General features: G+C 33.6%; 9 protein-coding genes across 9 annotated transcripts; 4 read left to right on the plus strand and 5 right to left on the minus strand.

The window, feature by feature from the left end:
• Window positions 1-3: 3 nt before the first annotated feature.
• FG379_003536 (uncharacterized protein) lies at window positions 4-834 on the minus strand (the record flags this gene model as incomplete). Its single annotated transcript, XM_067329165.1, has 1 exon — window positions 4-834. One exon carries the CDS (start codon window positions 832-834, stop codon window positions 4-6), a length of 831 nt encoding a protein of 276 aa, XP_067185342.1.
• Window positions 835-998: 164 nt separating this feature from the next.
• FG379_003537 (SLBP family of RNA binding s) lies at window positions 999-1,685 on the minus strand (the record flags this gene model as incomplete). The annotated part of the gene is made up of 1 exon (XM_067329166.1): window positions 999-1,685. The coding sequence occupies one exon, from the start codon at window positions 1,683-1,685 to the stop codon at window positions 999-1,001; it is 687 nt and encodes a 228-aa protein (XP_067185343.1).
• A 942-nt stretch (window positions 1,686-2,627) lies between these two features.
• FG379_003538 (uncharacterized protein) lies at window positions 2,628-3,413 on the plus strand (the record flags this gene model as incomplete). Its single annotated transcript, XM_067329167.1, has 1 exon — window positions 2,628-3,413. One exon carries the CDS (start codon window positions 2,628-2,630, stop codon window positions 3,411-3,413), a length of 786 nt encoding a protein of 261 aa, XP_067185344.1.
• Window positions 3,414-3,752: 339 nt separating this feature from the next.
• On the plus strand, window positions 3,753-4,559 carry FG379_003540 (SWIB domain; the record flags this gene model as incomplete). The annotated part of the gene is made up of 1 exon (XM_067329169.1): window positions 3,753-4,559. One exon carries the CDS (start codon window positions 3,753-3,755, stop codon window positions 4,557-4,559), a length of 807 nt encoding a protein of 268 aa, XP_067185346.1.
• Window positions 4,560-4,675: 116 nt separating this feature from the next.
• On the minus strand, window positions 4,676-8,065 carry FG379_003541 (karyopherin beta; the record flags this gene model as incomplete). The annotated part of the gene is made up of 1 exon (XM_067329170.1): window positions 4,676-8,065. One exon carries the CDS (start codon window positions 8,063-8,065, stop codon window positions 4,676-4,678), a length of 3,390 nt encoding a protein of 1,129 aa, XP_067185347.1.
• Window positions 8,066-8,477: 412 nt separating this feature from the next.
• Window positions 8,478-9,065, minus strand: FG379_003542 (JAB domain containing; the record flags this gene model as incomplete). The annotated part of the gene is made up of 1 exon (XM_067329171.1): window positions 8,478-9,065. One exon carries the CDS (start codon window positions 9,063-9,065, stop codon window positions 8,478-8,480), a length of 588 nt encoding a protein of 195 aa, XP_067185348.1.
• Window positions 9,066-9,779: 714 nt separating this feature from the next.
• FG379_003543 (cleft lip and palate family protein) lies at window positions 9,780-11,630 on the plus strand (the record flags this gene model as incomplete). Its single annotated transcript, XM_067329172.1, has 1 exon — window positions 9,780-11,630. One exon carries the CDS (start codon window positions 9,780-9,782, stop codon window positions 11,628-11,630), a length of 1,851 nt encoding a protein of 616 aa, XP_067185349.1.
• A 138-nt stretch (window positions 11,631-11,768) lies between these two features.
• On the plus strand, window positions 11,769-12,605 carry FG379_003544 (uncharacterized protein; the record flags this gene model as incomplete). Its single annotated transcript, XM_067329173.1, has 1 exon — window positions 11,769-12,605. The coding sequence occupies one exon, from the start codon at window positions 11,769-11,771 to the stop codon at window positions 12,603-12,605; it is 837 nt and encodes a 278-aa protein (XP_067185350.1).
• A 146-nt stretch (window positions 12,606-12,751) lies between these two features.
• Window positions 12,752-13,048, minus strand: FG379_003545 (uncharacterized protein; the record flags this gene model as incomplete). Its single annotated transcript, XM_067329174.1, has 1 exon — window positions 12,752-13,048. One exon carries the CDS (start codon window positions 13,046-13,048, stop codon window positions 12,752-12,754), a length of 297 nt encoding a protein of 98 aa, XP_067185351.1.
• Window positions 13,049-13,107: the final 59 nt, after the last annotated feature.

A 13,107-nucleotide genomic window follows, 5' to 3' on the forward strand; every position in this document is an offset into this window, starting at 1 on the left:
AATTCAAATTAATTTTTTGAAAATCAGAGCAATGATAATTGATATAGAGATAAAAATCAAAACTACCAAAGTTATCCTGCAGCAGAACGTAGTATTATTATTTTTACCAATTATTTCTTGAACTTTTCTGTTTAGATCTATTACTTCACCCGTAGTAAATTCAGTTAGAGCTTTAATCTCTTCGATCTTGGAACTCTGTGATTTTGAACTTTGAGTGAGTTTTTTAGCTTTATCCGCAATCCTCTCTGCGGAGTTCCCTAATTCTCTAATTTCTGCATTAAGTTTCGAATTTGTCTCTATCCATTCACCCATCTTATCTTTTTCCTCCATATGAACGCTTCTTATTGGAACCTGCTTGTGGTTTTTCCTTGATAGAAACTTATCTAAATTAGTCATTTCTATATCCTCTGATTCTGGGACTAAGGTTAATTTCTTTAATCTTGATTTTACAACTTTAACAAACTCACGTTCGAAAATATCTATTTCCCCAGATTTGTCTGCATAATCATTTTTTGATTTAAATCCAAGTATACTAGCTAGTGTTCTTTGATTTAAACATCTTAAATCCTCAATCTCTCTCTCCATTTTACAGATTTTATCGTCTATCTTTGCCCTATCAATCAAGACATTTTTTGAAATTCCTTTCTCAAGATTATCAAGAATGATACTTGCAGCATTATATAGTTCAAAAAGATTTGTTTTGTGGATTAAGTAGTCATTATTAACTGTTAAATGTCCGCTATTCTCCAAAACCGAGATACAATGCGATTCGATTTCCCTTACACGCGTTAAAAGTTCACAGATATTACTATTACCAGTTCTCTTCCACTCCATTGAAAAATGAAGTATGATCGAAATATATGTATAATATTTTTCTTCTAATCAGAACCGCACACAAGTGTCTTCGAGAAAAAAAAATATTCAAGTAAAGTTAGATTACGTTTCATGAGGATCGCGCAATTGAGGCACAAACAAAATTACTAAGTAGGGCCTAACTATTATATTTCTAGTTTCTCAAAGTTATATATACATTCATTTTGAGTAACCTTAATCTCGTCAAGAGAATTAATGCGTGTAGATACATTGGATATCGCCTCATTTTCATATTGGTGTAGCTTGACTCTCCACTCCCTGTACAACTGATCAAACTCCCTCTTAGTTAGCCTCGTATCACACTCCGGTGTTCTTGGATCATCACGAGATCTCAAATCAATGGGCACCTTACTTATGTAGGTCTTATACTCCGGAAGGCTCTTCCCTATAGCAATTTGCTTGAGCCTGGAAATCATTCTCGACGTCAAGGGTTCCTCTGCAGAACACATGAGTGGAGGTTGTTTATTACCATCTCCTTGGATTATTCTAGTCTTTGAAATATCGCTTGGCGAAGTTCTCTCAAGGAGAGTGGACATATCCGAGAGTGATGATGTTTTTTCTCGAGATGTCTCATTTTCATAAAAAGAATCAAAGAACCCGTTGGTTAATGTACTGCTCAGAAAATACTGTGTACGCACATTTTTTGTGTTAATTGGATGAGTTTCCCTTTGTTTATTGAACCTCAACTCCAGTTTCGGAAAATGAGGATGCACTTCATCAACACTCACTGACCCTTCAGAATTGTTCCTGAATAGGAGTAGAAAAGAAATCGGATATACTCGTAGAGATAATATTGACTCGTCTAATACCATCAATTACAAACCTTGCTTCTTATGCGTGTTTACTTTACAATTGTCAACTGGCTTTCTGGGGAATTGAGATGAGTAAATTGGCGGTAATGTAAGTTGCTAACACCCTCTTGATCAAAACAGCTGATATTTAGGGGAAATTGTGGGGTAAATGCGAAAAACCGTAAGGTGAAAAAAGTACTGAAAGGTATGAAACGCGTCAATTTGTACAGACCTTGGAATGTAAATATCTCATAAAGATTTCATCTAATGGTCATCTTGCCTCATACTGAATCATCTTCCTCGTTCTCTTTTTATAAAGAATCCTACAACCGCAAGTACGGCACCTGACTGCTGCTCCATGTGCTAATAGACTTACATCAACTCCGCATTCTAGATAAAGGTTTGAGTTAATTCATCTTAATAAATGGTGAGATTAATAAATGACTTACCGCCGCAAATATACAAAACTGGTTCATCAACATCCCTTCCTGAAGTTGTTCTTGAGCTGTCTACATGAAAAAAACTTCTCTCCATCCCATTCATTGAACTATATACTTTAGTTGCAAAACTCTCCTTTCAAAGCTGCGCACCTATAAGAACACGGATGGCGCCTTTTTTTTTGTATTTTAATACACTTACATAAATAAGAATGTTCTATCTTAAGTATTATAGACTCGAAACCCCCGTTTAGCAACCCTATGTAAAAAAAATTCCGAATATTCGGTACCCCGGGTAAAATATGGGCTTAAGAACAAATTAACAATACCCGGTGGAGACATAACGTTTGGTATATTATAAGTATTTACAATAAGTAAAATAAGACGTGACATTTCATTAAAAAACTAAGACCCGAAATATATCCCGGCATGTGTACCACTAACGTAGGGAGTTGATTCATCGACTCGATACTGACACATTTATTCAGTTCAAAAATTTTCCTTACTAAGATTCATTACTTGGAAGATGGATTCGATTGAAGATTTTCAGCTTAAGCACGGGTCTCTTTTTGGTGGTGCAAGAAAAGGTTGTATATGCCTGTCATTGAGGATTTCAGTGTTTTTACAAGGACTAATTAACATCATCGGTTCAATTTTACTTGCATATACCATATTTTTCCTTCCATTTGAACAACTTGGAATTGCTGGGGACTCACAGGTTCAACAACCAGAACCATCAAAACCGACAGGGTTTAGCAAATTATTGTTTTATTTAATGAAACTCCTTAAGTATATTCCACAAAACTATTTGCTGGCAATCAAAACTCTTGTTCTTGGTATAAGAGGCTCAATTTTTGAGAGGAATTTCACGTTGGTAACTATATCTCTAATTATATTCAGTTCATTATTATCAATCTTTGGCTCTACAGGTAAATCTCGTGGCCAAATCAAATTATCAATCTTTTCGTTCATTGCGTCTCAGATAATGTGTATAATTGCTGTCTTCTACGCACCATTATTTGGAAAGTCACATGGTCTCTGGTTTTTATCTAACCACGTTGTATTACTCATTTCATTATCTTGTATAATATTCTTCACAATGTGGTACTCGCATTTGTTATATTCTCTATATAAGGTTTTTAGAGCAGGTGGTACAGGTGGTGAATACTTGTCTTACAGAGAGATTATTGATCGTCGCAATTTCTTGCGCTGGAAGACATGGAAAGAAAGGGAGCTTGAACGAGGGCCCTCTTACAATAAGTCTTTCTCTAGGAGTTCTGAAAAAGACAGGCTCATAAAGTCATCTCGTTGATGCTAGTTTGTATTTGTGGGTTACGCACTTTAGTTTAATTGATGTTTAATTAATACTTTCACGTCTTGTTCTAATGTACTTTTCTCTGTAGATCTTTATACCCTCTTAATGGCTTAATTCAATTCGTAGTATTTACTTAGTGAAGTGATCTCACTGAGGTCTCTTTGGGCGCACTTCAAATCGACCGACGAAGTTGCCAGTAACATCAAACCTTGTAGTTAGGAAGACAAAGGAATTAGGAGTAAGGCTCATTAATAATTAATTCTATGATACTTCCACCATTCAGTTTCTGTAAATTGTTCAATATATCGCTTCTTTCATTCATTAGTCTCTTTTATTATGATTGAAATACCAGAAAATGAGTCAGAGTATTCTAGTGAACGGACAGTTGTAGGTAAAAAGTACGACAATGAACCAGGAGAAAATAAAACGATTTTACTTGGGAGTAATTCATATGTCAAAATGACTCATGAAGAAAAAAATGAAGTTAAAAATTCGAGGAAAGTCAAAAATAAAGACAAGATATACACCATCAAAACTGTAATTGACAAGAATATTGGCACAAATTGGTATAGCCAGAAGATACATCGAAAATTAACCCCTTCAAACGATTTTATTGTAAAACAAGTATCAAGCATTCTAAACGGTTCAAACTTAAATACTCTGACTCTACGTAAATTATATGGTATTCTTTCAATTTGTTTCAATGTTAATCTCTCAAATGTTGACATTCCAAATATCAGTCAGGTAATTAAGGATCATTTTAACGTTCAAAAAAGTACAGATGTAACGCAAGAAACAAAAAAAACTAAAAGAGTTAGGGAAAGAAAGAAAATATTGATAAAAAGCTTAGCTGAGTTTATGGACGGGAACGAAACTGCTTCCCTTAAGACATGCGCGATAAGGATAAAGCAATATTGTGAAGAAAACCACCTCATTCATCCAACAAACGCGAAATTATTCACACTAGATATGAATCTACAGGAAATATTTCCTGGTAAAGACTCGATTAGTAGACAAGTCAACGAAATCCTAGCGACACTTAAGATATCAAACGTGGAGGTCGACGCGGAACAAAATCCAGAAAATGAATCCCTCGAAGGCAACCATCCTTCATCAAATTCCGACATAAAATTAAAGTTGTAAATAACATTTGATCCTAAAAAAGCAGACAATTACACATCAACCGAACAAAAAATAAATTATAGATGTAGTCGAAAACTGTAAAACATTAGTTTCTTTTGTAATTCCAAACTATTTAGTTATTGACATAATTTTAAAAGTTTGTCAGTTTGTCTTTTAGAAAGTTTTGTTGCAAAGTTCTGAAGGTTATTGGGTCCTGTTTGGGCAATAAGTAACTTAATTTTACTATTTAAAGTATCATTCGACATGGAAGTGCCGTAAATATCAATAAATATACCCAATATCCTCGGAAAGTTCTCGAGGTTCGGCCCCAATATGTGTGAATTCTTAGACTCGACTAAATTCATTAATGTTGTATGTGAGTTCTGTGCCTCGTCAGTGTCATACTTCATAGGTAATAAAGAAATCCATAAATTCACAATTTCGTGGATATTACTTATGGAATTCTGGTGGTATGCAATTATGTTTCCAAGCACATTTGTACAGTTATCTTTTGCAAGGTTGAATGACTTCCCTTTTGTTTTACTTTGCAACCTTAACAATAGTACTTGAAGCGCATCATTAAGTATATTTGAAAAAGAGTCAAGCTTTGCTGCCTGGGAAAGAGAATACGCACAATTTTGTTGAATACTGGCTATAGGATCATTAATACCTTCTAATATATGTCTTATCCAAGGAGCACAATGCTGATATGCCATTGGACACAAATATTGAAAAACGTCTGCAGATAAATGGAAACCCAGAATTCTATCCTCTACATTATTATGAACTTTTACAATATGTTGCGAGACAAGTTGTACAGTAACGTTCCCTACTTTTCCCCAATAAATGTTAGGATAATACTTCATCAATACCCCCAAAATACCTAAAATGTTCAGCCTGAGCTCTTGTTCCTGTTCTTTTTCTTCTTCAATACAACGTCTGTCGTCATCGTCATCATCTACGTCTTGTTTTGTCTGGATATCAATTACTTCTAATTTTGATCTCTCATCAAGTTTGTTTCTTCTAATGAAACTTTGCTGTAGCATGTCAAAACATCTCGACGCAATTATACCAACCTGATCGTCACTAAGTACGTTACTACCAAATGAATCTAGACATTCTTGAACTCCATTAATAACTATTACTTGGCTATCGATAGTCCCACTTCTACACTCTTCGTCCAATACTGATAAGAAGAGAGTAATCAACTCACTCATAACTTGTGAAAACTGTGCTCTAATATTATTGTCTCTTTCAGCTAATTCACGCATTATCTTAAGAAGTCCACTTAATACATCATATGACTTCTCCTTTATTTCATCAGATAGTGAAAATCTTATAAGTGGATGAATTACTTTAATTGTATTTGCAATATATTCGTGATAATTCGATCCAAGAACATCAATAAAGGTAATTAATATATCAAGAGAAGATTCCATGTCTAACACAAGTGATGTTCTCATACCTATGAAATCACGTGCAGAAAGCATGCCAAAAGTGTTTCCCTCATTTTTTTCAATATCTATTTCCGGATTAGATCCACCTGAATTTAAAAGTTGTGCAGTTAAAGTATCTTCCCTTGTCTCCAGGATTGTAAATATCCCAGGTAACAAATGCGGTAAGTAAGGAACAAAGTCTTGTTTCATAATACGACACATTCTTTGTAAAGCCTCCTGTAAATACTCTTTCAGTGGATCATCCCCCTTCAAGCCTGTCCCTAAAAGTTGTAAAAACACCATCATAACCTCCTGAGCATCATTCTTGAAAATGTTATAATCTATTGAAAACCCTATTATAGTTAAACACTCGATGCACTTTCCTTTGAGAGTTCGAAGTTGGGGCGATGCCTCGCTCATTGTCTTCTTAAGATAGGGAACAATTGTGGAATAGTATGGAGCAAAATCATTTTCAATTACACCAGCAATAACGGCTAACATTGTAATACATTGTTCCCTGACTATCCTCGGAGGTTGAGGCTGTTTATTAAGTATTCCCAGTAATTTCTCCATTAAGGGACAGACATATGGTTGTAGATCCTCTGCTGTGACTTCTTCCGTAAAATTAATGAGTGCGGAGAGAGCATGTGAAGAAACCTTACTAACTGGATCATCAATTGCCTGAATAAGCTGTGGAATAACAGATGAATGAAATGCCTCTTGAATAAATGGAGAATGATCAAGTGAAATTTGCCCTATAGTTTGACAACATGCAAATCGTACACGAGGGAATTGATCTTGTAAAAAGCCAAGAACTCTCGAAATGATCTGTCCAATTCTATCTTGATAGTTATCATCATCTTCCGGTATATACTCTATTGTTTGAGCAATAGCCATTATAGCAGCATATCTGTATTTCCATGGGTGTGCAGTGGTTTCCTGCATATAAATAGTTATAAAGTGATAAAACACAGGGATGAATGAGTCTGCATCCAGTGCCCTTGCAAGTCTATCAATTCCTTCTTCACCTATTGGATAAAGACTGTCATCATCGTCTATTTCAGATTCCAGATCGTTTTCTTCCTGTTCAATCGTCACTTCTGCCCAATTAGGGTCATCGTCGAACTCGAGCATGAAACTCAGTAAAGTTGATATCATATCGTTTACAAATGATGGATGTTTGGTACACATCACTGGTCGAGTCTCTACAATACATAACAAACATTCGATAGCTGCTTGTCTTACATCAGTAGATAATTGCGCATTCTTAGCAATATTTAAGATCTGAGGAAAGAAAACGGGAAAGTGTTGTTTGTAAAATGCAGGATCCGACTCCGATATCGTTGTTAGACGATACAAGACATCAAGTACCAATGTGTGTTGTGCTGATATTAATTTTTGTAGTGTCTCCAGTATTAATGGAACCAATGGAACCAAAGGTGCCCAATTCTTTTTCTCATTTGATTCAACAATCGAGGAAATAAGTCCAATAGCTTCAAATCTTATTTCAACATCCGGAAACTGTAAGGCAGTATTAATAGTAGAAACAATACTATCCCTATGTGAAGAAATCACATCATCAAGTACAGGCATTATCTCGCTGACAATTCTAAATGCATGCCGTGCCGGTATAGTCACAGACTCGGGTGCACTTCCAGATGCCTGAAAATTTTGTAGATTTGTTATTAGTCTAAATAGAAATGGGAGTAAATTTGGCCATTTACCTGAGGGAAATAATTCCATGGCAACAAGAGACACTGTATCGCTAAGATTCATTGATACAACATTAACCTGTTCTGTCTCTAAGCACTTTAAAAGAGTATCCAAACATACACTTTGGTTCTCAGGGGTTATTTTGTTCCAAGTACAATTATCTGGAGTTAAAACAAACTCTCTGAAAACATTTCTCAAGGAAATAGCGGCCTGTACGCGAAACTGAGAATTTGGTTGTTGCTGTAAAATGCTTAGTGTCAATTGTAGAAATGTATTAGGATCTGACTGTTTTAAATTGTTAAATTGATCTTCTGATTCTTGTCTAATCGAACTGTCAGAAGAAGAAAAACCTTCATAAAGCTTACATAGGGTATCCATCTTATTAAAATAAGTAACTTGCTAATAACATAAATAAAGCATAAATATGTTAAAGGGAACCAAGAGTACAAATGTCTTTTCAATGTTAGAAATGTTTGTTCCGTATTCAGAAACCAATGCAAAACTCATATAACTTTCAAGTACTTGCCCAATAAGTAGTGCTATTTCCAGAAGGAAAAACGGGGAACGATTAATTAAAAGGTTATATCTTCCTTTAGCTAGTAAAGATTATAGTATACGCGCAAAGAAAAAACAGATAAAGGGGAAAATAAGCGCAATGAAAAATACATCGAAATATGAAATCAAATGTCAAATATGATTAAGAGACGCCGTATTTTCCTCGGGTTGAAAGCGCCTAGTTGAAAAGGCCTTTATATTTGAAGAAATCGTCATTAGCCTTAGTCTGAGGAAACTATTGATTGCTACCTATTTCAGAGTTTATAAAATCTAGATTAGGATTCATGAAATGGTCTTCCATATCAACTACTTTTAGATAATGAAGTGACTTTATCCGTTCCTCTAGCTTGATTTTCAGTGAGTTTGGATTTTTAAATGAATAGTTTGCCTCCTCCTTTTTGTTCAGGAATTTCACTAGTAAACTTTCGATAGTTTGTGTCCTGGTACCTCCTCTTTGAGTGACAACAATTGGGCTTTGAAGGCTCGGGATTAGTCTTTCAGAAATAGTACTCGGGAGCTGAGGGGAGCAATTTATATTTGCTCCTTCATCTACACTAAAATGGTAATATCCCACGATTCCAATTTTGAAATCGGAACTCGTTTCATTTTTGATGTCACAATATTTCTGGATGTAGCCTAATCCTAAAGTTATGTATTCTGATAACTTTGGACTATGTGAGAAAGGAAAGGAATCAGTAATAACTAGTTTTCCAAATTCGACATCAAGGTATCCAATGAGTACACCATCAATAATACTGTCAGAATATTTCATGGAATGCATAACTATTTTTATGTAAGATGCATTACTAAACTCTATGTTCATTTTGAAATCAATTAAATAAAAAAATTAATTACATTTGCGGGGAGAGTGGTTTTTTAATAAAGACGAAGAATAAGACGATTAATTTTCATACTTTGCATGAACAAATGAAACATGGTTTAAAAAACTAATCATAAAAAATAAATGTTTTATATCTTCTTTAAAACAAACACATCATTTGTGCTTTCGCAAATAAAAAACAGTTACGTAAAACTCAATTTAGGAATAGAAAACTTTATTGAAGAAAATCTCAAATTCGAGAGATATTTAAACATCCACAAAAATCACCACTTTAGTTTATCTATCTAGGAATTAAGCTTATAATTATATTGCCACATTAAATTTTTTGCTATAGTTTCCATAAACTTCTCGTTGTGAGGCTATTTATAATTCAAATAGTATGATTTTTTGAATTTATAAATAGATTGAGAAATCTTTACAATTTCATTCCTAATTTAATAATATATAATCTATATTTTTATTCTGTATAAAAGTACCAATAATTAAGAGTCACTTAATAATCGAAAAAATCAAGTTTGGAAGACGCGATACTTAGATTAGTTTGAAAGTGTGCAATAAACGAAAAACATTTCAATACTTTATACCTTAATAAAATAGAATTATTTTCAAAAGTCAAGGATGATTTTTATGCTATAAAATCTGAGAGCTGTCTTTAGTGCGGCATGGAATTGTCTGATTAATTGCAAGTTAATTAAAATGTCAACTTTACAGGAAAACAAAGTGGCAGTGAACCAGAGAGATGGAACTCAGAATAGTTGGTTTTCTGGAATTCTAGGAACAGTATTCAGGGTTATAGTATTCCAAGTTTTAATAAACTATTTTATTGGTGGAAGGAAAACCACAACCAACAGAAGCGATGGTAAGACAATCAAACCACTAAATAATTACTTTAAACCGGGAGATGTTTATGATTTATATGCACATTTAATTTTTGGAACCGAAGAGACCATTCAAAATATTTCATTTGAATATATTTCTAAATCTGCAATTCTTATTGATGGTAATAGTTCAAATATAGGCTCCGTTTTAGAGGTTTGGAGGATTAATAATTTAATTTACAATCATTCGAATTTAGATGTTTCAAAAAATGTAACAGTAAATATTCCGAGTAATATTTTTGAATATGACTTCGAAGATAAAGCAAATCAAAGCAACAAATTAAGTGCGTTTCTGATAGTTTCTCTTATTGGAAAGGATAAAACCAACTTTATTCCGATGAATTCTGTTGAACTTATTAAAATAATGAATAAACTCAATGATGAAGATAGCCTTGTAAGTTTATTAGATCAACCAAAGAATAATGCAGATGATAGTCAAAGTAAAAAACAATATAAATATTGGAAAGACACAATAAATATTCGAACAATATTTGACACTCAAGAATATGATATTTCTCAGTCAAATGTTCCACCACTTTCATATATGAAATATAGCGTTGCAGAAAATATTTATTTACCTATTGTATATCCTTCAGATTTTTGGTGTATTGAGAGTAATTTAAAAATATTGGATGATTCTTCAAAAGGAAAGAGTTTTAATCTATTCCTCACATTCGACACTTCTTCATTATTTAAATATACAGTTCAAAGACAAATGATGGATACATGGGAACTTCAAAGTCGTTACGGATTTGGTCAGAGCCAGAAGGATATAATGATGATTAAAAGAATATTAGTTGAAGCTAATAAATACTACTTGATATTTAGTTTGGTATTTTTTATTCTTCATTCTTCATTCCAAATGCTCGCATTCAAGAATGATATAAGTTTTTGGAGCAACAATGACTCGATGTATGGTCTTAGTGGTCTTTCTATATTGTCTTCTTTTATTTCCGAAATTGTCGTTGGCCTTTATCTGTTCGATTCAAATGAGACAAGTTGGATCTTACTTGTTGAAATATTTATAGGAATTGTCATTTCTGCATGGAAACTATGGAAAACAAAAATATTTATCTTCTCAAGAAAGTTTCCGTTTGTTAGTTTAAAAGGTGAGGAGACTCATATTCCTAATTCTAATGAAAAAATAAAGTGTGATAAGGAAGCTCTTACGAGACATTATGACACAATTGCAATTAAATATATGTCAATTCTTCTTCTCCCATGTGTAGTTGGATATGCCATTTACTCCTTGAAATATTTTAAGTTTAAGAGTTGGTACTCATTTATTATTTCAACATTAGCAGGTACTGTTTACACTTTTGGGTTCATAATGATGACTCCTCAACTCTATATAAACTACAAACTTAAATCCGTCGATCACCTACCTTGGAGATTTCTCATATACAAGGCTTTAAATACATTTATTGACGACATATTTTCCTTTATTATTGACATGCCATGGATGCACAGAATGGCATGTTTTAGAGATGACATAATATTTATCATTTATATCTATCAAAGGTGGATATACCGTACAGACAAAAGTAGAACTTTATTTAAGGATCCAAGTGTAGAAAAAGAAAATAATGACGAAGTTCAAATTAAAGATTGTGTAAGTGAATTAAAGCAAGATGGATTAAGAAACAGAAACTCTAAAAAAGACAAATGATTGATTAGTTTTCTGAGAAGTTATAGTCGGTTTTTTTTCTAATTAGTTTTTCTTTTTTTCCGCCATTATTGCGCGTATTTCCATTTTTTTTCTTTTACAATCTCACTTTCTAATAGAAGTGTATTGATAAAGTACTTTATGCAAGACAAACCTTTATTCCAAAACATTTCATATTTATTAGATGTGATAAATATTGCTACGGCAATTTCATGGTTCTTTGCGTACTTGTCACTACTAATTAAGGTCAGACGCAACAACAATGTAATAGGGTTATCGCTTCAGACACTCGTAATTCTAGTGATTGCCGAATGCAATCATGTAGTGATCACATTAGTGCTATCGTTTTATTTTGGAGTAGTTCCTGGAATTGACTTCTATTTATGCGATTGCACTACAGCAATGTTATCAATCACAACATTGGTTTATATATTGAAAAACTACGGTGACATTTACGAGAAGGAAAGAGATAATTTTGGGGTTAATATTGCGAATTATGCACTTCGACTATTGCTACCAAAAGAGGGGGGAATTGTTCTAAAAAAAGATAAATGTAAGGATACTGACCCACTTGCAATAAAATATGGTTGGCTATCAATATACTTTGTAAATGTATTTATCAGTATTGCATTATTCACATTCAGAAAGTCAAATTTACCAGCATTATTGTCTTTCTGGGAGTCATATATGGATGGATTATCCTCTGTCGCTCTTCTGCCACAACTCCATATGTTTTTTAATAAAAGACCACGAAAGGTTCCACCTACACTAATCCAATTTGTGTCGTTTGTTCTCCTTGGAAGACTGCTAATGTTGTTATATTGGTTGTTATATCCACTCTTCAGAGAAGCGTTGGTTCCTGGGAGATTACTACATATTTCATCCGAATTAATGAATGCTCTGCTTCTTTCAAACTTTATTTTTTACAACATTAGATCTAAAATAATAAACGAAAAAGGCGAAACTCTCCCAATGTAATGATAAATGAACGCAATATCACGAAATAAACCAAAGTTCAAGAATATATACTCTTCTAAACAAAAAATTAAAGAGGAAGCTACAGAAATGCTTTAACGAAGTCGAATCTAATAGTATTGCCTTAAGGCTGACATTTTGCCACTGCGTCATCCTCCATGTAGTGTCATTATGAAGGTTATAACATCTGAATCATTAAGGACATAGTTTTCACCTCCAACTATTTCCCAGTCGCAGTTATTTACTAGAACAATAATTCCGGGTTTGATCTTTGTCCCTGTCTCTACGAACTGATCTTTTCTGAATTGAACAACATTATCTCTTACATAACTTATCAGAGATTTTAAAGAACAGGATTCAAGGCAACTTAAATCAACATCAATACAGGATTTGTTTCCAGTAATGACCTCCAAACCTCCAGAAAATTCTATTCTTACAGATGACATTTTTCCTTTGAGAGAAAATTGTTCACGACAGATAACACCGCCATTTTGCCCGCCCAATC

The sequence above is a fragment of the Cryptosporidium bovis genome, assembly GCF_009768925.1.
Source record: "Cryptosporidium bovis isolate 45015 chromosome Unknown contig_8, whole genome shotgun sequence".
Classification (NCBI taxonomy): Eukaryota; Apicomplexa; class Conoidasida; order Eucoccidiorida; family Cryptosporidiidae; genus Cryptosporidium; species Cryptosporidium bovis.